Raw genomic sequence first — 26,171 nt, forward strand, 5'->3', positions numbered from 1 at the left:
GATGATTTGCAGATAATTCCTTGCAGGCTGACCTTGTTTTTGAGATATAAACGTGAATGTGCCTTCGTTTGTGCCTCATTTGGTGCGTACATCACAACCCCAAGCACCGCCGCCGTAGCATAGTGGTTGTGGCTTCGCCCGCCGAGCCGGAGGGCGCAAGGTTGAATTGCGGCCACAGTGGTCGCATCTCGATTGGGGGCGAAATGAAAAAGTGACCGTGCATTCAGTTGAGAATAAAAGAAGTCCACGTAGTCCAAGTTATTATGGAGTCACGCACTACAGCGTGCCTCATAATCATATCGTGCTTTTGGTAGGTAAAAGTTCAAAAACATTTTTTTTCTGATCCCCAAAGGATGATTGCGGAAACGAACCTCGAAGGTCATGCTTTGTATTACGATTGGCCGCAAACCAGGGCAGCATTGCGCTTTTCTTGACAAATCACAAGTCGGAGTGCTAGATAATTTACTGCGAGCTCAGACCGTAAAATAAAATCTTGCTGAGAAATTTGAGCAATATGAAATCAAAGGTAAGCGCAAAATAAAAGAAAGCAGTCATAAGAGAAAAATTTCCGATGGCTAAGATGGCTTTCTTCATAGACAATTATGCCGCCACCAGTCACTCCTAGTGCCCACTCACTCCTATCAAAATACCCTGGGGAGGTGGTGCCAATCGTTCTATCAAAGTACGTTGTTTAACACCTCCACAAGTGACGCATTAAATACGTTTCACGAAAACAAATTTAGCTTTTTATGAGCAATAATTATCACGCAAAATGTGTTCCAGCTGTCTGAGGATGAGTGGTGACCGCTCCTCAGCAAGCTGAAACGTAACCATCGTGACTTCAAAACGATGAGCAGTTGCAGTTCCGGATCCCAGGTCTCGAAAGCAATGCGAAACCAGAGACTACCTCAAAAAAATGGCCAGGCTTAGCTTGGTTAAGCCAAGAATGCGTATCATATTGCGCGAGTTGGGGCCCAGCTTTTCCTCCGGCTAAAGGTCAATGGTGGCTGCCCGGCCGCGCCCAAGGGATGAACTGAGTGATTGCAATATGCAACGCATAATATTAGAAGCAACTTAATAACAAACATAGCAAACTTAAAAGAGAATAGACCCACATATGAGACGCGCAGCAATGAACAATGGCTCATACCCTCAATGGTGGCTGCCCGGCCGCGCCCAAGGGCTGAACTGAGTGATTGCAATATGCAACGCATAATATTAGAAGCAACTTAATAACAAACATAGCAAACTTAAAAGAGAATAGACCCACATATGAGACGCGCAGCAATGAACAATGGCTCATACCCTTAATGGTGGCTGCCCAGCCGCGCCCAAGGGCTGAACCGAGTGATTGCAATATGCAACGCATAAAAATAGAAGCAACTTAATAACAAACATAGCAAACTTAAAAGAGAATATACCCACATATGAGACGCGCAGCAATGAACAATGGCTCATACCCTTAATGGTGGCTGCCCGGCCGCGCCGAAGGGCTGAACTGAGTGATTGCAATATGCAACGCATAAAACCTGACACACATTCGCGCACTCGGAAGTTACACAGAATAGAGATATATTGCTTGCAAGTAGTTCCTGACGAGGGTTGGTAAAATCGATGAACGAATATACGATTAATTATTTAAAAGTATCCCGCAAGGCGTATAATCGTCATAAATGTCAACCTTTAATTTAATGGACTTAATCGATTAGGCATGTTCGATGAATAGTTTTCGAGAGTTTCACAGCAGTGGCGCGAACTTTTTGAAATCGTGCTAGAATGGCGGTGCACGAATAGTGACTGCGCGGCTGTGGTAGAGCGACTGCCGACGGTTTTTCCGAGTGCCGAGCGATGCCGAGCCGAGCGCTTCCCCATTTCTTACCCCACATCGCACACACGACCACGCCGCCCGAAGGCAGAAGCTTCAAAATGCCCTCGCAGTTCAAGCCACACTATTGCAACCCATTGATAGGTCTTCGTGTCGCTGCTAAGTCCACGTAGCACAGCATTCGCGCTGGTATGGAGCATGTATTTGACAAAGCGATGGAGTTCATATGGATTCCAACAAATATATAGCCTCCGAGAGTCGGTCCTCGTATGCTGGTTTGCGGCCATTCAAAGGAAGCGTGGGTTTCACCCAGACATCAGAGCCACTGACAATCCTTCGCTCCGTAGAAAAGAGCACGTGGCTTATAATCCTAAACAAGTAAATTTCGTATGTCCTGTGCTTACTGCAATTTCTAGCATATTGTAGTTGGGCTTCACTTTTAACTTCCATTTAACAGCACATTAACTGCCATTTCTCTTATTCTGAAATGCACTGTATGGGTATTAACTAGTGACAAGTATCTTGTGTAATTCTGCTGCAAGTGTCATTTCATAACATGCATATATTGTTTATCTTTTCAAAGGCCACTAGTGCCAACTCTATTTAGTGTTTAACAAATTACAGATTATTTTAAATCAAACTCTATACTCTTCTATTTGTACTCTCTTAATACGGTTGCACACTTTGTAGTGTATATTTGCCTAACAACATTAATCGTCATCTGCCTTGCCCGCATTTCCTTTCTTTGACACTGCGAGCCTGGTACTTCCGAGTCACGCACGAAATGCCCGCTATCAGCACGACAGAGCGTTCTCAACAGGAAAATAGCGGGCGCCCCGTTTTCAAGAAAGAAAACGCAAGCATTACAGATGACGATTATCGTTTTGACCCAAATATACACCCAAACTGGCGCAACTGTTTTAAGAGTGTAACCTGGTTCCACCTCTCAAACAATAAAGTAGGGTCCTGCGAAACTAGACAACTTTCGGTTACTCAATTGGTTAAACTTTCGGTTAAACATTGAATAGAGAGCGATTGTCAATTAAAGCTAGCATGATAAATGTTTAGTCGTTACTCGAATAAAAAAATTATCGAACATCCCTATACCCGACATATTGTCTCAAGTGCGCCGGCGCATTCACTCCAGAGTACTTCATAGACATATTTTCTTCCAGTACGAGCCTCGTGACGGTGACATCAGTAATTGTGCCTACACGTAACACAAGAAGGCTTTACCTAACATCGCTAACATTTGTAATGGACAAGATGAAGCAGGACAGCAGTGTTACTTTCACGTCCATTTATTCAGTCTACTGTAAGAATGTTTTATTGCGATAGCAATTATACCGACATTCCAGGCACATTTCAGCGGTCGCCGTCGCCGTGAGTTTCTGTCCAAGGGTGATGAAATTGTTGGCGCGCGCCGTATGCCGTTTGCGTTACTGAAAGCTTGAGAGGGTGAACCGGCGAACTCGGCTCAGTCTTGCGTGTGTGACCGATGAAGGTGGGCGGGAAGCGCGCCCTCTCCAGTTGCGTGGGAGGCACGGGGGTGAGGCAGAGGAGGGGGCGCGGGGGTCGTTTTTTTCAGGCGCCTGCTGCTTATGGTGCGGCCATTCGAGCGCCGTATATTAAAAGCTATCTGCGACGTGGCGAAAGCGCGCGAACACGCGGGCCTCATGTTCAAAGTAACCTGCGATGTTCGCAAAGTGCGTGTAATGCCGGTAGCTTCGTATGCGCTGTGCTTTCGACGTTTCGTTTGCGTAGAAGCAAGATATGCATGAAGGTTCATTCGATTTCTGGCGTCGCGATTTTCACTCCAGCATTTTGACGAGTTTGCGCGCTCACTAAGGTTCAGGAATAGGGGTCCTTGTTATTGCACCCTAAAGCTGGTACAGTGCATCATGCAAAGGAAGAAACAAGCTGAGCCGGCCAGAAGACAGCGCTCTGTTCCTTCTTCTGGCCAGCTCGCCTTGCTTCTTTCTTTTCATTTTGCGCTGTACCAGTTTTAGAATTTCCACGCTCGTCGAGCGCGATGTGTTCATGTTTACTTGTGCGCGCGTTACAGCGTGCTTGTTGATTTAGTTAAAACACGTTGGCGGACTAGTTGCTTTCAATCCATGATAGGATGTGTAAGCGTGAATGAACGAGGACGTATAAAGAAAGAGACACAAAGAGTGTCTGTTTCTTTCTACGTACTCGTTCCGTCGGGCTTACATATTATCTCATTGTTTATTTAGTTAGCGTGGGAATGTTCACAAGTTTATACACAGGCCGATGAAAATGCTATCCTTTCTGTGTGTAAATATCTGCAGATTTGCTATCGCAGCCAGTGCTTCGCTTTTCGGGCGAAACTGCGACTTTCTTTCTTTGCAGTACTGAAACCTCCTCCTCTTGGATTTTCATCGTCACGATCGGGATCTTCGTTCTTGTCTTTCTTTTCTGCTTCGCGATATTTTTCTTAATCATCACGGCATCGGGTAAGGACACGTTGGGAAAGAAGTTTATGAATGATAACCATAGAGCTCAATAAAGTGCTTGTTGCGCACTTCGCTTCGCAAAAGAAAACAAAAAAACTGAGGGGAGGGTCTCTTAAGGCATTATTACGATTTGTAAATGCGACAGCATGACTTGCGCTGCGTTTAGCGTTGCAGCGAAATGTTGCTGAGCTTAGTGCTCCGCGGTATGTTCCCCAGTGTAATGTTGCTGCTTATGAGATCGCAACAACGCAAGACGAGAGACCGGCCACATTGGGATGTTTCAGTTTTATTTGCGCAGTTCTTAAAGCAGGGCTTCACGGACATTGCGTTGCGTTTCTTACTTTATGAGACCACTTTGGCGAGCGATGACAGTCCTTTTCCGATCATTATTACATTTCTTCATTGGGCTCGTAGGCAGGCTCCACCTTATGCTATGGCGGAATGTGATAGTCGTTGTCCGAATGGTACGTGACGCACGTAGCACCTTATTCATCGTCGTTGGCCATGGGCTCCGGCTAAGCTGCAGCTCGCACTGCCTGTCGCGTGGCCGGAGGTTTGGGCGTTGACCTTTGTTTGGCTGCGGAAGCTCGTTTCGCAGCGTCTCGCTGCGTTGCAATGGTCTCGTACTTGCTCGGCAGTGAACTGGCGGCTCGACCCACGCTTTGCTGCATCGCCTGATGTTCTGTAGACGTGAGCGTTTCAACCTCGGACGACGGAGACTCCATAGCGCCGACAGTGGCACCACTCTTACCATGCGCCATCTAGTGACCCGTCCCCCAAGTCGAGCAGGAGCACGTACACAGCCTCCATCATGTTGAACACTGCACTGTTACAACGGTGGTGCAGGGGCACGGTGGCGCAGTGGTTAGCGCGGTCGGCTACGGAACGGTGGCATTGGTGGTGGGGTAGAGGATCGATTCTTCACCCTGCCCACATTTCTTTTAAAATTAAACGCAGCTAACGTAATTTATGTGCCGTTAATCTGCCACAGCTTTATGATGACGGCGGTGTCGCACAATGTGCCAAGTAGTGTTCTCGCATTAAAAAGGTGGGCATTACAGTTTGTGATAGAAAGGGCGAGATATATGACTCCCAGTTCAGTTTGTTTTTCAGTTGAAATTTATTTGCTTAGCAATATAAGTAACAGCATTTCGCAAATACCATTGGAAATGGCCATCGCAACGCGAAATGCCAAGTACGAACTGGCTACCTATTTAAATATACTTCTGCTTAATGTCAGTCACAGTTCGATAATGCAGAGTGGAATATGCCTCAAAGGGGACTTGGATCAGTATGAGAGAGTTATCACTTTTCTTCGGACAGTCCCTTTCACTAAACCCAACCGCCTATTAGGCGAAGCTCTTGCGCATCAGGTGTGACTTGCAGCTCTCTGAACGCTTCAGTCTGACCATTCAGCATTTGTGTTTTATTTCAATATTTGAGCGTACCCGCAGATAAATCGCCATGACCTGAATACGCCCATAGCGTATAACATTTGTTAGCGCATCACGCGTACTTAAGTGACAACGTTTTCATGTGGCGCATTCTCTTAGTCAGAAGCAGGCCTGGACCCAATTACAGCAATTTGCGTTTTGAGGGTGTCTTGAGCAAAAGAGACTACGGCAGCTTTCTCATTCTCCTTGTCCCCTTCATTGCGTTATGCTAGCGTCTCCATGCACCTCGTAAGACAATTTAGCCAGTCTCTAACGGCTCTCTTCTGTCGCACTAATGTGGTTCGGATTCCTGGAGTATTCACGTGCAATTACGGCGCCACATGCTACTTGTCACAATCATATAAACACATATTAAAGGCGAGACAAGTCGTTGGCGAGGAGACATTTTGTGCACAAGGTGAGTGAAGTTGTAATCCTCATTTCAAATGACACGTTGCTGCGGTGAGGTGTCACCTTCGCCCTCATACTTCAATACCTTGGCGGTCCGGGCGTGCACTGGGTGACTACGGCATTTTGAGCAGCCAGATATCTTCAGAAGAATATAATTTTGTGCCAATTGGTGGTGCATTTTTGACAACAGTAATACGCTTTATAGAAGACTAAAGGAATCAGAGACAGGTAGGACCTGTATTTATACCGTCTGTCTCGTCTTCCTGTGGTCCCGTCTATTGCGCTGAACCGAGTCATATAAGAACTTCCTTTTTGTACAAGTGGCACTTGTAATTTCTTGTAGAGCGGAGAGATAAACGCACGCACGTGACTCAGTTTTACCGAGGAGCCTCTTTTGCAATCTTGAGTTCTCAATGAGGCTTTCATAGAACAAGCTTGCTACGTTATGGAAACAATAGGTAGTGTTTAAGATGCATCCACTATGAAAAGAGGCTGTTTATAATGCCGCAAACGTAGTTTTTTTTTTTTACTTTAGAAGGCGCCGAATGTTGGCCTTTAAGAGCTTTAGCGAATCGTTATATATTGCTTTGTCACTCTAAATATCGTTCTTGGTCGTGCTTTCCAAGGTGTCTGCCTGTCGGCTGACATGCGCAGGGTGCTACGGGTCGGCTGCGAATAACGTGTATAGAGAAAAAACAAATGAGAATTATTTCTAGTAACATCGCCTTTTGCAAGTGTGTCTAGATTTATTTTCATTGGCAGTGGTTCGCATTTTGACAGAAGACGTATGTACTTGTGTCATGCTGAACTAGATTTCATTCTGGTGGAGCTCCGTAGAATGAATGCACTGTGGTATTCTTTATGAATAAGAACACGTCGGCGGTTGTTTCGCGGTGCCGCGGCGTGACGCAAAAAACAATATGAGCTAAGGACACCATATCGTCTTCAGCGTGCACACCCGCACCGAGCTCTTCTTTCCCTTTATCCCTTCTTAACACCCTCGAGTCAGAACCATTTCATTTCGATTATACATGGATAGACTTCATCCATGGCAACATAGGAAACAATTTCAAAAAATCAAAAATTCAGAAAAGGCCACCGCTCGGACCCGTCAAATTATCGGCGTATATTGCTGACATGCATTGCGTGCAAACTAATGGAATGCATCATATATTCCCACGTCGCGAGTCATCTCGATAACAAATCTTTCTTTTTCCACAAGCAGCACGGCTTTCGCCCCAGGTTATCATGTGATACATGATTATTCGAATTCACTACAGACCTCAACTTGAACTTGGATTCGTCTCTTCAGACCGAGGTCATTTACATCGATTTTTCAAAGGCATTTGATCTTGTAGCTCATCGTCGTCTCATGGTCAAACTCGGTTGTCTTCATCTTGACCCGCTTACCCTGTCATGGATCAAAAGCTTTCTAACTGGACGATCTCAGTTAGCAGTTATTGGCGTTAAGCATTCAACAGCAGCACACGTAGTATCCGGTGTCCCTCAGGGATCAGTTCTTGGGCCACTTCTCTTTCTTATCTTCATAAATGACTTGCAATCTGGAATAACGTCATCTATTCGCCTCTTGGCTGATGATTGCGTTGCATATCGTCCAATCTCAGAGAGAAGTGATCAATCATTACTGCAACGCGACCTAATCCTAATTCAAACGTGGCGCTCGCGCTGGTTGATGGACCATAATACCTCAAAGTGCAAATGAATGGCTGTTTCACGCACAAAGAAAGAACTAATCTCAGCTTTCAATATTCCTTTAATTCGACAGTTTTATCACATGGTAGCTCTTACGGATACCTAGGCGTCCTCATTACCAGTAAACTGACATGGAGCATATCTCGAATGATGTAACTGATACCTCAAGGTCGCTAGGTTACTTAAAAAGAACACTACATCTGTACCCCCTGTACATCAGAAAAATAGCTTACGAAACCTTCGTTACGAGCAAACTCGAATACGTTTCTCCGATTTGGAGCCCTTACAAAGATTATTTAATTACCTCTGTCGAGTCGATCCAAAATCGTGCTGCCCGATTTATTTCATCAAACTATAATACACACGTCAGCGTAACCCACATTAAATCAACTCTTGAACTACCCCTTTTAGCAGTAAGATGCAGAAACTCACGTCTGAGCCTGTTCCATAAGCTATATCACAAGTTTCCTAACCTGCATGGTGCACTGTTCCTGCCACCCGCTCGAACATCTCGCCACCTGTTAAACTGCAACAGCGTCCAACGCTTTCATGGTTCGACTCTTGCATTAAAAAAATCGTTTCTTCCCGCAGCCATTGAAGACTCGAATTTCCTTCCCGAAGCAGCTTCTCTTGAGAGAAATCCTGAAAATTTCGGGCAGTGCTTAACTGAGTTTTATGTTAGATAACTTGAACTACGCATTTGTTTGTTTTCTCGCACAATCTTTACGTTACAGGCGTTGCCCAATAGAACATATAAACATTATGCTTTGTATACTTTGTCTTGTACTTCAATGTCCGGTTGGGTGTCAATCTCTTATTACAAAGAATCTCTTCGTTTGTTAGCTTATTCCTAATAACTTGCTCCATCACGTCATTGTGTTTTACCTTCTTTTGCCTTGTGTTTTCCACTGCTCTTTACTGTATCCTTTTTTGTGCGCTCTCTGCTTGTAACGTAGTTGGTTCGTTGTTTAATAGGATTCACTGCCCCCCCTCCCCCCCTATTACATGTTATTTCAATACTGTTTCACCCCTCCCCCTTATGTAATGCCCTGTTAAGGGTCCATAAGGGTTCATAAATGATGAAATGATTAAATGCAATGAAAAGTGACCTCAACAGGTTGCATGACTTTCTGAAGGAGTTCTTCACTCTTTTATTCGTGTGAAATAACACAATGAAAAGTAAAACAAATTCAGCGGCATGTTGCACTTGTGTTATACGTGAAGGCGAAAGCCAGCTGCACACTGTTGCGACTCGGGGTTCGACTACGTGTCATCCTCTCCCCTCGGGGAGAAGTGAGACGAATGTGAGGCTGGATCCGATATTCAGGACGTTTGACAAACACGTGTACATTTACATATGTACATGAAAATACAAAGTAATACAGAAACGTTGATGCTGAATTGGAAGTTGTCGATCACTCCCACCGTCTATAGCTCCTTTTCTGCCTTGTGTGATCATTCTTTAGTCACTTCCCCAATCCGCTGCCAGGGGCCCGATGACAACAGGTCCCACCAATACGGTGTCACGAGGCCGCTGACATCAGGTCTCACTTATCCTGTGTCAGGAGACCGATGACATAAGGTCCTTCAGCAGAACTTTTTGTTCGGCTAGTTGGTGCATGTTACTGAAGTACTATAGCACCGAACAGACGACACAAGAAGAGACACGGACGAGCGCGTCGGGTGCGGACGAACACGGAAGCGCTCGTCCATGTCTCTTCTTGTGTCCTCTGTTTGGCGCTATAGTATTTCAGCAACATCAGGTCCCCCCAATCCGGAAGTAGGTTGCCCTTTTCGCCGACTCCGATCGTACTCTGACAGGTAGTGGCCGGATCATCGCACTGAGCGCCTCTCCGGCTTGTACACGCCAGTTTCTGCAGCTGACAAGCGTATCATTCATAATTACTCAAAGCTATCCTGAACGCGGGTTTCCCAAGGTGGTCATAATTCGTCCGTATCGAGAACCATTTTGCCGAGGCCGTCGGCTTGTTCCCCATAATCGTGCGAGCCGTGACCGAGGGACGTCGCGGGGTGAACGGCCGATCACAACATCACTTGGCAATGCGTCGTGTCGCACCGTCACGTTGCTGTTTTCACAGTTCGGATTCATCTGCTCGTTGTTGACGCATTGCTGCGGTTTCGCATGTTCGTATAGCGGGATCAGACTCGCGCCAATGACATTTCTCTTCGACTTTAAGTTTCATCCACTCAGCAGGGGAATGAAACGTATGCTGTTCTTTGTGTTGTATGGGTGATTTCATTGAATATTTGCACTGTTCGCTCATTTGGCTGAGCGCTCTTAGCGTTAGGCTTACAGAGGTATGAGCCATTGCTTTCTTTTACATAGCTTACGGAAGTAGGAGCCATTAGTGGGATACCGAGAAGGTCGCATGTTTTTTTCCTTTCTTTCTTTTTTTTTACAGCTCGATTAGACGCCACGCTTTTTCTCCGTTGTATTCGAGATATGAATGGTTGTATGTACTGTACGCTTCACTCTGCTGAGTCCTTGCAGTCTCTGCATTATGAGAGGGATGAGCCATCGTATATTTCACTTGCCATTGCTGATGACAGTTTGCGTACAAGTGCACCAGACATATGCGTTTTCTTTTTCATGGCCATCGGGCGTATGAGCCACTCAAGGCTTTCGCCTTAAAAAGAAGCGCGCAGGCTTTGCCACAAATACAATGGCTACGTGACGATGACCGTCTTCAATGAGCGTCTTTCACGCCCACACTTTCGTGAGCTGCGCCGGCATGCATTAGGTATGTGTAATCTTTTGCTGCGCCTCTCGCCAGCTTGGGACATCGAGTATGCGCCACTCAGTGTGTGTCAAGCGAGGGAACAATTCTCAGCGTTCTCATAAACAGGCGCGCCACAGTTGTCTTCTCGGAGGCAACACATGGACTTGCTGGTTGTGCCACTGGATGGCGCAGCGTGTCCAGAAAGAAGCACGTGAGAAGAGCCCGGCTACCACGGGACGCGTTTCTCGGTGTTCGCATGTACCTGTGCGCCATGCATTCTGGATGCCATGAGCAGGCTTCACGGTGACGCCGCTATATTGCACCGTACGCTCTTAAATGAGCTCGAAAGAGAACTCCCGCCATACAAACGCCACAGAAATAACACGTTTTGACGGTGGCAATAAGTTATCACTATATTGATGCAATGCTAAACGCATTACCGCTGACCGTGATCGTTGGATAGGTAGTGCTGAATTTGGTTTTGCTGCTTTCTCGAATTTACAAAATTTTAAACATTGCATCTTACAGACGACCCCACATTTATCCTTGAACCAGACTGCACGATGAAGCGAACAGTACTTACAGAAGAAATTAATTTAATAATATTTCACTAAAAAATTGCGGGCATAAGCGTCATAAACATTTGGGGGTATTCTTGCAATTTGCCAATTGAAACTGTCGAGTTTCCAAAGCATGGGCGCTATAACGTAAAACTATTTCAAACTTTTCTATTCCAATTCTGCTATCAGCCCTCCACGATTGGTCAAAAACTTTTTTCGACCACCCCCACTTCACCTTTCTGTCACGTGACGTCACGAAAACCGCAATAGCTCCCCATCTGATATGATGTGTACACACTGACAATGCTTGATTTGACAGAAAAAAGAAAAACAGTTATTTCTGATTCGACCCCTTTTCGCCACTAGCCCTCGGCTATTGGCAAAAAGCTTACGGTCTGCACCCACTTCACCTGCCTGTCACGCGACGTCACAAAACCGAACAAACTTACCGCGTCAAAGTGACGCGTAAGCGATATAGATGCATTAATATGCCGAACATACCTGAATTTTTTTCGGAATAGCCGCAGGCCGCCCCGTTCCGAAAGGAATAAAAAATGGCTGCTGCCGATCGCTGAGACGCTGGCTACTCGCACCTGCCAGAGAGCATGGGTGTATTTGCGTATAATAAAACTTCTTGCGTGGCCGTGTAACGTTTTCCAGCACTTTCGCCACGTTTACCACCTCATTCTGCCAACTCTTTTTTGCTGAGGGTCAGTTTTAGCGTCATTTTTAAGCTTCCGTTGCATGCCGTCGCGATTTTCAACCAGCCACCACAAGCTAAGTAAGGGAAAGCCGACCATTCGCAGACGCCGGCACCACCCTCTTGATACGGTTATCGATCTTCAGTGCACTGGCTCTGCCCCAGCGGCTCCCTCTCCACTTGAGCGTTCTCCTCGCCTCTTCTCAGCCAATTAGATACGACAAGCCGCTCAGTATAGGCAATGTTATTCGTTTTTCAAGCAAACAAAATTGACCTCCTGTGGACGAGGACAGTGTTTGATTGGTCTGTACAGACAAACCTGTGGGTGACCGCCCGGTGCTTGCGTCGGTGGTTACGCAAATTTGACGTCAGGAGATTGGAATAGAAACATATTGGAATAGGTTTACGTTATAGGGCCCCATATCTACTAAGACGACATGAGTTTTTATATATACGCCCGCCAGAACTTCCGTAAATAACCAGTTTTCCAGTCATATTACAACAAACTGTCATTTTATTAGGCTTGTTGTACGTGTGAAATTTGAGAGTCGATTTGAACACGAATATGCGACAAAAGGGCCTCCAAATATGTCATCGAATACTCAAATGGGCACTGCCACCAAAGCTGATGGCAGTGTCCAATAAAGAAAATTGCGTGGCGTAAATCGAGGCAAGAATTTCGTATACTATCCAATGTTAGAGCACACGAAACGAAGCCACTGAATTTTCGAGACACAATCACTAATAAGTTTAAAGCACGAACGAAAACGGAACGAGAAGAAACACAGACAAGCGCTTATTCCATAGTCTAAAGTTATAGTGAAAGACTAGAATAATGAATACACTAGACTGAACTACAATAGACTGAGAAATAGCAAACTAAAACTCACTACAGAACACCAACTAGCCCAAACGGGAACAATCACTAGAAAGGGATTTTCAAGTTATTGAGCAGAACTTGTCTGCACCATGGCTTGATCGCGAACTTGTGCATTTGCTTAGCAATTGCTGTTGTCTCACCGTAGACACCGTTAGGCTCTCTTATACATTACACTCAAACGGCGGCGAAAATTGTAAAATTAGGAATAGTAAATTTGCCAGTCAGTTACGGATCGAAAGCAAATATTACTCGAGTCATATTCGAAATTTTCAATGTTAGCAGAGCTGTACATTTTATTCCCTCCAAGGCAAAACAAAAGCATGAGTGCATTTGCTCGCAACACTTTCGCCACACATATCTCAAATGTTGCGTAATTATAATCCTTGTTATTGTGCAAAGTAAGATAGCCTGGCAAACGCTCGTGCCACAGTTTCTCAAGTGATATATTTCCTGAAATAGTCACCTAAAAGTTAATTTAAAAATTTGCTAGCTAGTTTGACGACATGTCGAATTTTGTTTGCAACTAATATCTGCATCTGGATATTACAACGCAACTCAAGTAATATAACTGCACTATCAGTCAGCGCCCATCGTCATCTCTTTATCATGTAATGTGTTTGTGAGAGACAAACACATTAGATGACAAAGAGATGACAATTTTTATAAGTACGACAAATCAGGCAAGGGGGTAGACCACATATGCCGTAGGTTAGAGCGAAGTAAGTGTGCACACAAACTAAACGTTTTGATAAAGTGTGGATGACCAACCGCATAATAAGATGCATACGTCCATACGTATTCGTTGCGATCTACATGTGACAATGTATATGCAGAGCAGACCCGGCGCCATCGAGAAATCTAGCTCGGCGAGCATCGGAGTTGCTTCAAAGGTCGCCATCATGCCCAGCTGGGGCAGAGGGCGTCAGAAGATTATTTGAATAATTTGCTCACGAAACAAAACACTTTATGTGCGACACAAGTAAATGTGCTTAGAAATAGCTGGCAAGTAATTTTACTTTTGCGCAACCAGATAATATCTAAAGCGTGGGACATATTTGTCCCACTCAAAAGAAACAAACTGAATTAAGACGGCAAGCTGGGCGAGTTGGTCATCAAGGAAACCAGAATGGCAGAGCGCGGAAAATTCAACTCTTGTGCAATTTTTAAGGGAAAACGAAGTGAAAGTACTGACCGCTGATAAAGAAGGGTACTTCGTCCTCCTAACGGAGGGGCAGTTTTCCGAGAAAGCCTCAGCCGCTTTAACAAAGAACTTCAAGAAGGTGCACATTCAACCTAAGAAAGTCAAAGAACAAGCAATGAAATTATTGCTAGACTGCGCTCGTGTTGTGTTCTTCCTTTCGTCCTTCGTCCGGGTTGCGCTTCCCACCCACAGGAACATGTTCAAAAGAAACAGCTTTTTACAAAAGTGGGACTCATTTTTTCCGTAGACCCTGCAGGTTTTCAATAAAGGATCGTATGTAACGGTTTCCTTTACACAACAAACCGAAGGTCGACGCAAAAGACAAATGCGCTACAATGAAGAACATACGCAAAGTCTTTGTGCGAACTTGTCGTGTATGCATTGAACTTAACGGCATCATCAGCCTTTTGGACAAGCGGGTTTTTGCACGTGCATACATAAGGGCGACTTTTGCTGACTAGTTATCGCCTTAGGCTACAAATGTGGCTTCTTATTGCCATGTAACTGTGTAATTTATACGCAGGAAACAGGATTAACTTATCGGCCATTTCGAGAATTTTGTCCTCGTGAGAACATATCAGCCAAATCGAGAAAGCGTTCCAAAAAATAAGATGTTTCTGCCTATTGCACGCTTGTCGCTTCTTATTAGCCCTCTGAAACCTATTCTCACGTGAGTCGATGAAAACTTTAGGCAGGAAGAAGCACAAAACAACCAAGTTAAACGCGCTTCTTTGCTCTTCAGACGCGTTTCTGCGCAATTTACTCAGTGGGATGTAAATGGTGGCATTGTCCCACAAGTGGCTAAGCAGGCACTAAAACAGTCCCATTTCATCGTTCGGTCATTCCGTGTGATTGTTATCGTGGATGTTGGTGCTTCTTTCATTGTTTATGTCGTCTTTCTACTTTTGATACTTGGTTTGGTTTAAATGTAAGACGAACTACGGCACACAGCTATTAAGTTGGCAAATTCCTTATCTGTTAAACCTTTATTCTAATCTGATTGATCTCTTAGAAACCAGTTCCACTTAGCCTGCTTTCCGAAAACAGGCAAACCGGTTTTTCTTGAATCGTGCATAAGCCAGTCCTGATTTCTTCCTTTGTTTTTTTTGTCGAGTGAAGTTTTACTGTTGTTTAGGAGACCCAGTTAGGAATTCTTCCTCTGCTTTTTTGTCAAGTGGACATGATTGTGGTTACTTTATATATTTAATTAGATTGGTATGAATGGACGATGTGCTTTTCATATGTATATTGCTGTATGTGAATTGTTGTAGTCTTTCTGTAAGAAATTGTTCGTCCTTCGCCATTAATTATGTCGAAAATATGTCTGCATGAATGCAGGGTGTTTAAGGCCTAGTCCAGGTGACCACGTGGGTCACCTTTAGCCCTCTTCACCTGGACAACTATATGTTGTCTAAATCTCAATAAAGTTCAACAAGACGTGCGCCACCACTCGTGTATGTGGACATTGTCAAAGCACTATTGAAATGTATTTTTATGTTGTATGCATGTCTACATTATTTTTCTGCTCTTCTATGTACGGTTAGCCCTAATCTCCACTTTTGGATTTACATTGTCCGACACCATTTTTGCGCCGTTTGATGTTTGGATGACATCACTAAATGCGCGTTTCCCATGCCGAAATGGAATTAATTTTAGCTGGAGAACATTGAGCCATCATCAAATAATCGGGTCTTTTTTGGATAAATTATTTGCAAATATTGGTGACTTGGGACTTGACGGTGATCGTCGTTCTCATGACACTAAGGCTAATGTTTCTTTATACCTGCTACCTAATATTAAGGGCTTCAAAAGCGCCTTGCGTCAGACAAGGGTACTCTGGTCTTCACAAAAGGTTGATTTAGTGCAGACCTTATTATCAAAACCTTGTGGCGGAAGAACACATGCCTAAAATTACCAACAGTCCAAAATTTTGAGGTTTGTTTTTTATAAGTGTAAACACGTGAGCCACCATAAAAAAAAGAAAGCTGGAGTTAAGACAGCTCACAGCTGGCAGACCCATTCGGCTAGTTCTTTCAATTCGTCAACAACTGATGATTATGATGAATGCCAGTCCGCAGTGTACGTAGCTAGTCTTCTTCAACACAAGTTTTAAAGCTCACTACTGATTCTTCTGCTCGGATTCAGATGATCAGAAAACGACCTTCGAAGTCCTTGACTTAAGCGGCGGTGAGGGAGACTACGGAGCTGTGGCAACGAAGACCACTACCGGCAATGACAAACACCCACTCAACGTTTTACCTATGACCACAGCGAGGCCGCCTACCCGCGCATCGCCTTCAACAGCAGAGCCGATAAGTGCGGCTACTAGGGCTACGCCAGTTCCAGGTGGGTGTAGAGTTCTGTATTAATGAGTTGCTAGATAAAACTTAAAGCTCAATATATGCTTCACGTACCAGCTTAAGTTTCACTGTACTTTGCGGAAGTTTCGTTTCATCAAACCCTAGTTCATTCTAAAGCGCACTACCTTCAATCCTTTAGAAGTATGCATTGGAAGCGATTACATCAAATATTCATCATGGATATGAACTAGGGTGCAAGCCAACACTTTCCATGAAGCTCTACACTAATTCGAACTTGATCGTTGTGTCGTTCTGCACGACAAAAACCACCGATGACATGCATTTCGAAAGACATGCGCTAATTCACAGTGCTTCTATGCAACAATGTCAGCCTATGCTTCAGTTTAGTCGCGCTTTCTAGAAGAGTTTGCTAATTATTCTTGCCCGAAGATTCTCTACAAATCGCTTCATGTAAACCGAAAGCGATTAAGTAGCTTCCATTGCACGATATGCGTCGTATGTGGCAATAAGGCAGTGAGAATAACGTGCCGTTTATTTGCCTATGTGAGACACTATAAGGAACGATAACAGCGAAGATGACCGCTTCGGGTGGATGTTTTAGAAGCAGCGTTGTCAGGCTTCTTGCGTTTCAATGCTGTCGCACTCCATCGGAACATGATACGTGGCTGAGAAGCGAGTGCTGTTAAGGAAGGGCAATTAATACAGCGCTAACTGCTCGACGTTTTAGCATATGTGATATATTTATAGACACTGGTCAACCTAGAGATGCAGAAATATCTCACGTGACGTTCCGCTTTCCGGATGCTGCCAAGGCAAGGCTAAGCCTTCGCCTGTGTTTCTGAAAGGAGTAGGCAGTTCGTAATGTGCGGGGATGGGCTGGCAGATGCGGTTACAGTGAGGAACAGGAAGACACGTACAGTAGTGCTTAAAGGTGAGTTCCACTACAGATGGCGCTACCGCCATGTTGCAGCCAAGTCAGCAATTTAAGCGGGCTGTCTGCTACTGACATATTTTTGGTTTGAATGAGAAGACTGTGGGTTATATTGGCTTAACCTAGCACGTTTGCATGCCATAAAAATGTTTGTAAGTTGGCTCTGAAAGTGGTACAAGAATTACATGTGGCCTCGCTCGACGGTGAAATGGTGTAACTAATCCGTATATACCGTCATGTAAGCAAAGAACCGCACAGTTTGACAGTACTTTTGGTTGCTGCAAAAGACGGCGAATTGACGGAGGTTCCATGTGCGGCGGCATCGTGCTTCTGTTTCCCCATACGCGGAAAGGAAAAGCCGCCCAATATGTAAACTTTTGCATTCAGTGGTGTGTTTTGTCTTATTTAACTGTTCCTAATAAGGTGTGTGTTTCTCTTCCCCAGCGTAAACTAACGTGGATGAAATCGCGGGACTCTTTCCAGAAGCGCCCTTATTTGTGCGCGCTTTGCCTCTGTAGCTTTCTTTTCATAGCCACCGAAAGATGTCCATGAGTGTAGTTACGCGTGAGCGTAAAACAAAAATAAAACTATGAAACACCAAACATCATAAACGGACAGTCTCCAGAAATGTGCTGCCAAGCGTTCAGTGTGTTGTGATGATTTATGCATGGCCCTGCAGGAGCTATGAAACTCTCTGTCGTTCCAAATAAGTGCTGCAATAGCTTCTTGCTAGCGGCGAAAAGCCGTCATAACTGCCACACCAACGCCCTCTTAAAACAAAAATGAGAATAGACATGTGGAACTCATGCTTACTTAGCATTTACACAAAGCAAGCAACTCTTCTACTGCTCGGACCCAATTTGGCAACGGCAAGATGTGTCCTAATGATTACAGTTAAAATGTTTCCTGGCAATATTTACGTGTGTACGTGGAAAGTGCGATTTCTCGTACGAGTACTGTCCGTGTACATATGTAATGCACCTCAACAGGCAGAGGTGCCCTATAAAATGCACGGTTTAGAAAGCAATGTATGCGTACAGCAAATAAACAGAAAATATAATATAGCCTCACGAAGCTACGCTCACATCCATTTAGAACTTAGCAGCCAAGAAAGTAAGCATACCATGCAAATTAGTTGCTTCTAAACGTGAAAGTGGGGACCGCTATGAGTATTACTGTATATATAGTGCGAAAATGCGCAGCCATGCGCTACTAGAGCAGACATAAATAGATCGTTCACTACCAATTTGTTCTTTTGTACAAAACGGTACGATAAGGACACGCACGCTAAGGTACGATAAGGTACGTGAAAGCCACGATTTGCTCTTCGAATGCACGATTCCGCTGCAGCAGGAAAGCGCCAGGTTTTGGCATAGTCGAAGCATTTGACCCAAAATAGCACAGCATCGGCCCTAATATGTGGACCAGACTAAAGACGTCCCTGAGGTCAGAAGATTGTCAACAGGAACTGAGAAAGTAGCGAAGTCGTGAACAAAAGCACCGGAAGTAGAACGCTACTCAAAGAAAGCTGCGAAGGTCTTATAGTGTTGTTGGTTAAATAATTGCAGGACGGAAAGTAGTTTTGTATACGAACAAATAATAAACATCTTAAACAATAAAGCTTTACACAGCGTTGTGCACGGCTGCTTTGACTCTAACGTTCTCCTGGTTGGAGGCGATGGAAGGAACCCGGTGTCGCCAATCTAGAAGTCTTTCTATAATAAAGCGACGCTGGTACAGCTTTATCTGTGAAGATGGTCACCAGCTTTTGTGTTACTATAAAAACGGGATGAAATGCACGACAGACGTGTCAGAAGCAGTGCGTTGAGAGTGGAACTGACTAATTTTGTGAAAAAAGATGCAATCCTGCACATTTCAGCCGGGATGAGAGTTGAAGTACGTTTCATAGATGTAACACTGCTGTAAGAAGAATATTTAGAGGGCGCGTGAGCAATTCGCATGCTATGTAAAGGCGAATGCATTACTTGTGGCTGAGTGTGTCGATTATAGATGTCGCTGAGTTTAGTTTTGAGGACGTATGTTCCTCTGTTTAGTGCAGCTGCGTTAGGTTTTCGAGTGTAATGTTGAGCAAAACTAGAACAAGGTAAAACCGGGAGCCGGTTTTACCGTCTTCTCGTATTGCTCATCGTCTTGAATTTCCATCTCCCACTTTCTCCGTGTTTATTGTTTGTGCTTATAAGGTAGCAACAACGCAAGAAGACAAGCCGGCCATACACACATTGCGTTAACGTAATACTTCTGCGGAAACCCGCAAAGTGAAGAGAGTAGTGTATAGAGAGTAATGAATTCGACTTCGCCCTGCCATCTGCCAGCTGCCTGATTAACTCAGATGGTAGAGCGGCTGACCCGGAAAGGTGATTGTCCCGGGTTGGAATGCCGGACCAAGATGAATTTTTCTTCAAATGCGAGGCTGTTTCTTTCGAGGAACGCGTATGCGTTACCTTTGTAGCAGTTCGCTATGCTTCGGTGGATGTCTGATATTATCTTTACATTGGGTTGAGTGTTCTTTCTCGATGAAACTACTTTTCAGCATGATGAAACCAATTTGCCAAGCGATGACTTCATTTTCCGAGCGGCACCATGGTGTTCACAGCGCACCTCTTCATTGGGTTCGTAGGCGAATTGCAGCTCATATTTGTGGGGGGGGGGGGGGGGTTGTCGTAGACCTCGTTCGATGGATACCCCAGCGCGTTGCATCTTATTCGTCTTCGTTCACCATAGGCTCGGCGACGCCACTTGCGTTTCCAAACTGATCGACAGTAGCATGACCTTGTGATCGGAGTAGTATGTTGGGGCGCACCTTACTTTGTGCAGTGAGCGTGTATGTTCTCGAACGCCAAGTGGAATTCAGTGCCTCGTGAAGTAGTGACTGCGTCTATTGGAGGGGCGAGTACGTACACGAACGCTGCCGAGACCATTTGAGAGAGATTTGGTGCCACGGGCACGCACAGCCACAAGTCCCGTTTCGACGAACTGTACAGCACACATATATCCATCTCCACCGAAGCAGTCACCGTGCAGCAGCTGGATTCGCACGTCACGCCGCGTTGCGATCGTCTTCTACTTCGTCAGCAGTGAACTGGCGCCTCCGGCAACGCTTTGCTGCATCGCCTGATGATGTATTGGCGTCGAGCTCCACCACTGGAAAAGCTGGCGCCACCGTCGGCGTGACGTGGTATAAGGGATCACGTGGACATAGCAGCCGCGTCGGCTGCTTCGGGAGCACCTAAGTGAGCTGAAAACGAGAGTTTAAATTCCCTCGTACGCTAGCTGCGGTCCTCATTTAGTGGCGTGATTCTCCCGCTTCGGGTGTCTCCTTTACAACGCTAGAAAGCACTACAATAAGTAGCGGCGGCCTTTGAAGGCGCACAACATGGTAGGCTATTGATCGGTGCAGCAGTGCCGGACGTACGCAACGGAGCCCGGTGTCCGCCTTATTACTCACACGTAGCCGCAGGACAAGCTGCGCGAAGCTTGGCTCGCGAAACATAAAAGCGGCAAACAGTCATCGGCTACAACTCGGGTACGCAGCAAGCGCAGATGCGAGGAAGATTTCTGCTACGGCGCCGGGTCTACGATGTTCGGAAAACGCGCATTGAGACGCTCGCCAGTGCCCGCTGCCCGACTAATGTCACGACGGTTTGGTCTATGAATTTGTGGATGCTATAGATACTGGCAAGTTCACTGGAGTGGAAAGGGAGCGCTAAGAAGCACACTAAAAAAATGCATGGCATATAGTCATGTCTGTGTTATGAATTAATGCACTGGATTACAAAAAAAATGACTGTGGCTTAGGTAAGGTTGAGCCCAGGATGCGAAGCATACTAGCCTTTATTTCAGTTGTTGAACCACTGTTTAGCCTGGTGAACTGCTGTTGCTTGGCTATATTTGGTTCGGCTAGACGAAGAAACAACTCATGCGTTACTCTGCTTCGCCTTCAAGAGTGGAACGCGACAGCGTTCCCGTCGACCCGCCATTACAATGGGCTACGGCGCAGCGACTACGCGCCCCGCAGCGTTCGCAGCAACGCAGCGTTCGGCGCGGCAACGAAATGTGCGCCTGAGCAATCGACGCACGCCTGAGCGTTAGAAACAGCTCGTTTCTAAGGCAACACCGCATTCACTAGAGGCGCTTTTGTACCGCTTTGAAGCATCGTACTCGTGGCTCAGTGGTTGCGTCTCCGTCTCACACTCCGGAGACCCTGGTTCGATTCCCACCCAGCCCATCTTGCAAGAGTTGAGCCAAAGCCACTTCTCCTCTGTCGTGACGTCACGGTGTCACGTGGTATTCAAGGCGACACCGCCGCGCCTGAGGAGCTGGGTTGAGCTCTCGTAATATGCTTCGCATAAAAGAAGCAGCGGGAAATCGCCCGCTGAGAACACCGATAAACATACAGTGCGACGAAGCTCGAGAAATAATATTGAAAAGTCCAAGAATTTAGAAGAAAAAAGAAGATTGAATTGTCGCGATGGCACATTCACAGTCCCCGTACCCGTCGAAGTCTCTACAATGGAATTATTTTTTGAACAGTTCTGATAGCGCCCACGCAACAATGGTTGCTGTATACTGTCAAATGCTCATATTCTGCGGCCTAACGCTCACGGCACGGTGTGAAAACGCGCACACGGCGAAAGCAAAACAGTGCGCGGACAAGCATGCAGACGCGAAGTCGGTCGCTGCGATTCTGTGCGATAGCTGCATTGAGGCTTCATTCTATTACGCTCCATTTCGTTATACAAACACTATAAAAACACATTTCGCGTAGTTTGCTCTCAGCGTTTACCTACCTTTCACGCAAGAAGCCGGTTCGGGAGACTCCATCGCGGCGACCACGCGCAGTGTCGTTCACTGTACGTATTCGTTAAAGAGATAATGTCTGTAAACGATTCTATGCTTTCAGTTTGCCCAAGATTATTATTTAGACAGTAAAAAAACTTCTCTCGTTTCGAAATTACTTAGAGAAATGTCCGGGAGAGCTCGCGCGTAGTGTTTTCAGTGAGCGCTGACAACAAAACCTATGAGGAGCGCACCACGTGATCCCTCATACTACGCCAGCGAGGCGCTTCCGATAGGTGGCGACTCCGTAACTCCTCGCCGCCAATTGACGCGAGCGATTCTGCTTCGGACGACGATGTCTCTATTGGCGGCGAGGAGTTACGGAGTCGCCATCTATCGGAAAGGCCTCGCTGGCGTAGTATGAGGGATCACGCGGCGCGCTTCTCATAGGTTTTGCTGTCAGCGTTCACTGAAAACACCACGCGTGAGCTCTCCCGGACATTTCTGTAAGTACTTTCGAAACGAGAGAAGTTTCTTACTGTATAAATAATAATCTTGGGCAAACTGAAAGCACACAATCGTTTACAGACGCTATCTCTTTACCGAATACGTACAGTGAACGCCACTGCGCGCGGTCGCCGCGTTGGAGTCTCCATAACCGCCTTCTTGCCTAAAAGGTAGGTAAACGCTGAGAGCAAACTATGTGAAATATGTTCTTGTAGTGTTTGTATAACTAAATGGAGTGTAATAGAACGAAGCCTCAATGCAGCGATCGCGCATATTCGCAGCGACCGACTGCGCGTCTGCATGCTTGTCCGCGCAGTGTTTCGCTTTCTCCGCGCGCGCGTTTTCGCACCGTGCCATGAGCTTTAGGCCGCAGAATATGAGCATTAAGTATACAAGCAACCATTGTTGCGTGGGCGCCATCAGAGCTCTTCAAAAATAATTTCATTGTAGAGACTTCGACGCCTACGGAGACTGTGATGTGCCGTCATGACGATTCAATCTTTTTTTTTTCTTCTAAATTCTTTGACCTTTCAATATTATTTCTCGAGTTGCGTCGCACTGTATGTTTATCGGTGTTCTCAGCGTGCATTCTCCCGCTGCTCCTTTTTTGTAATCCAGTGCATTAATTCATAACATAAACATGATTATATGCCATGCTTTTCTTAAATGTGCTTCTTACCGCTGCCTTTCCACTCCCCTGAACTTGCCAGTATCAAAGCATTGACAAGTTCATAGACCAAACCGTCATGACATAAGTCGGGCAGCGGGCTCGGGCGAGCGCCTCAGTTCGCGTTTTCAGAACATCGCAGACCGGTACCGTAGTAAAAATCTCCCTCGCATCTGTGCTTGCTGCATACCCGAGTTGTAGCCGATGACTGTTTGCCGGTTTTATGTTTCGCGAGCCAAGCTTCACGCAGCTTCTTGTCATGCGGCTACGTGTGCTGACACGAACCGGCCTCCGTTACGTGCGTCCGGCCCTGCGGCACCGAGCAGTAGCCTACCATGTTGCGCGCCTTCAAAGGCAGCCACTACCCATTGTAGTGCTTTGAAGCGTTGTAAAGGAGACACTCGAAGCGGGGAAATTTCGCCACTAAATGAGGACCGCAGCGTACGAGGGAATTTAAACTCGTTTTCAGCTCGCTTCGGCGCTCCCGAAGCAGCCGACGCGGCCGCTATGTCCACGTGATCCCTCCTAGCACGTCACGCCGACGGTGGCGCCAGCTTTTCCAGTGGTGGAGCTCGAGGCCAATAGCGCCGACAGCGGCGCCATTCATATCACGCGCCATCTAGTGAACCGCCCGCCAGTCCGAGCCGGACCACGTACACATCCTCGAGGATGTTGAATACTGTGGCCTGTCGCAACGGTGATGCAGTGGTTAGCGCGTTCGGGTACGGAGCGATAGCAGCAGCGATAGGGCAGCGGATTGAATCCTCACCGTGGCGACGTTTCTTTCAACAGCGGCACGGTTCTTGGTCGATTACGTGCCGTCGTGCAGCATGGCGTCTCGCTGGTCACGTGACCTGGTAGCGAGAGAGGCGAGAGTGACACAGGCAGCTGCGCCGCGCCGAGAATGGGGCGAGTGAGTGAAGCAGCCAATGAGCGTATTCGCAAAGTAGGTCAGTAAGAGGCTCGATGCGATATAAACAACAGCCGTCACTTCTTCCTCCGCATTCGTACTTCCAGAATGGCCGAGCCTGTTTATATACCCTAGGAAAAAGCCGCCCGACGTGAGCGCCATCCGAAGCTTGCGCGGGAACCGGCCTGCCGTCGCACGCTACGGAAGCGTTCCCGTTGTCGTTGTCGGGAATTTCAAGATCAACATTTTGCGGGAGAACTGGATTGTAGAGTGCATGCATGCGGAGTTTGGACTAACATGGTTCAGCAATGCGCGGGGCAAGCAACCAACTAAGATTTGGCGCACCTGAGTTGACTTCGTCGTCGCGAAGGTAGCTGATCTGCAACTGATAGCTGTGCCACTCACTCTATACGTCAGTGATCACAAAGCCGTGCTCACGAGGTGTGCGCTACGACAACGGCGTCAGGAGCAAGAACCGTGAACACAAGCTGCAATGGCGAGGCAAGACCAAGCAACGCAAATGAACATCCCGACGACGAATGAGCTACAACGCACAATTTAAAAAGCTATACGGCCGGTGTTCCAATCCGTGAAAACGCGAAGAACAGCTTCGCTGTTCTAACAGTTTGGACATAGTGGAACTGGCCGTAATTTTTTATTTAGTGATCACGTAATTTGTGTGCCGTATTTACAGCATGGCTTCCAGGTTATGGCGGGGCACACAACAGGCCAAGTCATGCTATTGAAGTAATATAAAACGAGAAGCATAGTTTTGAACACCTGCGAATAAGTTCAGGTAATGTAGTCTCAGAAGAATCCCAGGTATGCTAAGCCTACTCTGTTTGCAGAAGGTTAGTTTAGTTATCATGACGCAGTTTTAACCTAACAGCGCAGGAATCCAAGTGTGCGATACAAAGCAATCGAGATGTATGAGCACATATCACGTAACGTGTTCGATGACATAAAACGGCGTACTAGGTGGTATTCTCTGAAGAAACCTCTTACTTTCACTTAGGTGATACGTGAAGTACCATTAAAACTCGTTCAACACTACAACTGCCTAGAGGTAATCATTTTCGCAGACTTAAAATGGCATAAACATGTTGAATATATTTCATCAAAGACCTTTTCTGCACTTTGCTCAATAAAACGCTCGATTAGGAATGATCCACCAAGTAAAAAACTATTAGCACAAACATTCTTAGTTCGCACGGTTCTTGAATATAGTATTATAAATTGGTTTCTACACACAAAGTTATGTATTGACAGATTACAAGAAGTACAAAGGAAAGCAATTACATTAGTGCACAACAAGCATCGACGTTGTCATTAGCCCGCTGACCTACTTGCGAGAGCGGGTCTTTTCAAAATTAGCAAACGCGGAAAGCTTCTGCGTCTCAAGTTCTTATTCCAGCTCTTCAATAACGAAGTAAACTGAAAGAGCTGTCCATTTCTATCGTTCCCAGAAACCAGATCCATTAGAAGTAAACATGACACTTAAAAGGCTATAGGTTACGCAGTGCCTCATTTGTGTCCTCGTTTATCCCACAGACAATAAGGGAGTGGAATGCGTTACCTGAAGGCGTCGTATATAGTAGCTCAACTGAGAAGTTTACCTCAAAATTTACTAATTATATTTCCCTAGTGCCTTAGCTAGAAAAATGAAATTAATATATTGGTGTGTGTTTTTCATGCCGATGACTGTTTGTGTCGAGTTGCTTTCATTTCTTATTTATAATAAAATTTTTAAATGCTTACTCCAAATTAGCATTCATCATCATTATCATCAGCCTGGTTACGCCCACTGCAGGGCAAAGGCCTCTCCCATATTTCTCCAACAACCCCGGTCATGTACTAATTGTGGCCATGCCGTCCCTGCAAACTTCTTAATCTCATCCGCCCACCTAACTTTTTGCCGTCCCCTGCTACGCTTCCCTTCCCTTGGAATCCAGTCCGTAACCCTTAATGACCATTGGTTATCTTCCCTCCTCATTACATGTCCTGCCCATGCCCATTTCTTTTTCTTGATTTCAACTAAGATGTCATTAACTCGCGTTTGTTCCCTCACCCAATCTGCTCTTTTCTTATCCCTTAACT

The 26,171-nt window shown here is 45.8% G+C and overlaps 1 protein-coding gene across 1 annotated transcript in view; it reads left to right on the forward strand.

Annotated features, from left to right (window-relative positions):
- The window catches only part of LOC135914138 (uncharacterized), a 191,044-nt gene that overhangs the window by 16,536 nt on the left and 148,337 nt on the right, over positions 1 to 26,171 (forward strand). The window contains exon 2 of the mRNA XM_070528941.1: positions 16,087 to 16,287. Coding sequence (XP_070385042.1) covers positions 16,087 to 16,287 — 201 coding nt within the window. The remainder of the gene's footprint in view (positions 1 to 16,086; positions 16,288 to 26,171) is intronic.

The sequence above is a fragment of the Dermacentor albipictus genome, unplaced genomic scaffold (assembly GCF_038994185.2).
Source record: "Dermacentor albipictus isolate Rhodes 1998 colony unplaced genomic scaffold, USDA_Dalb.pri_finalv2 scaffold_15, whole genome shotgun sequence".
NCBI classification, from domain to species: domain Eukaryota; kingdom Metazoa; phylum Arthropoda; class Arachnida; order Ixodida; family Ixodidae; genus Dermacentor; species Dermacentor albipictus.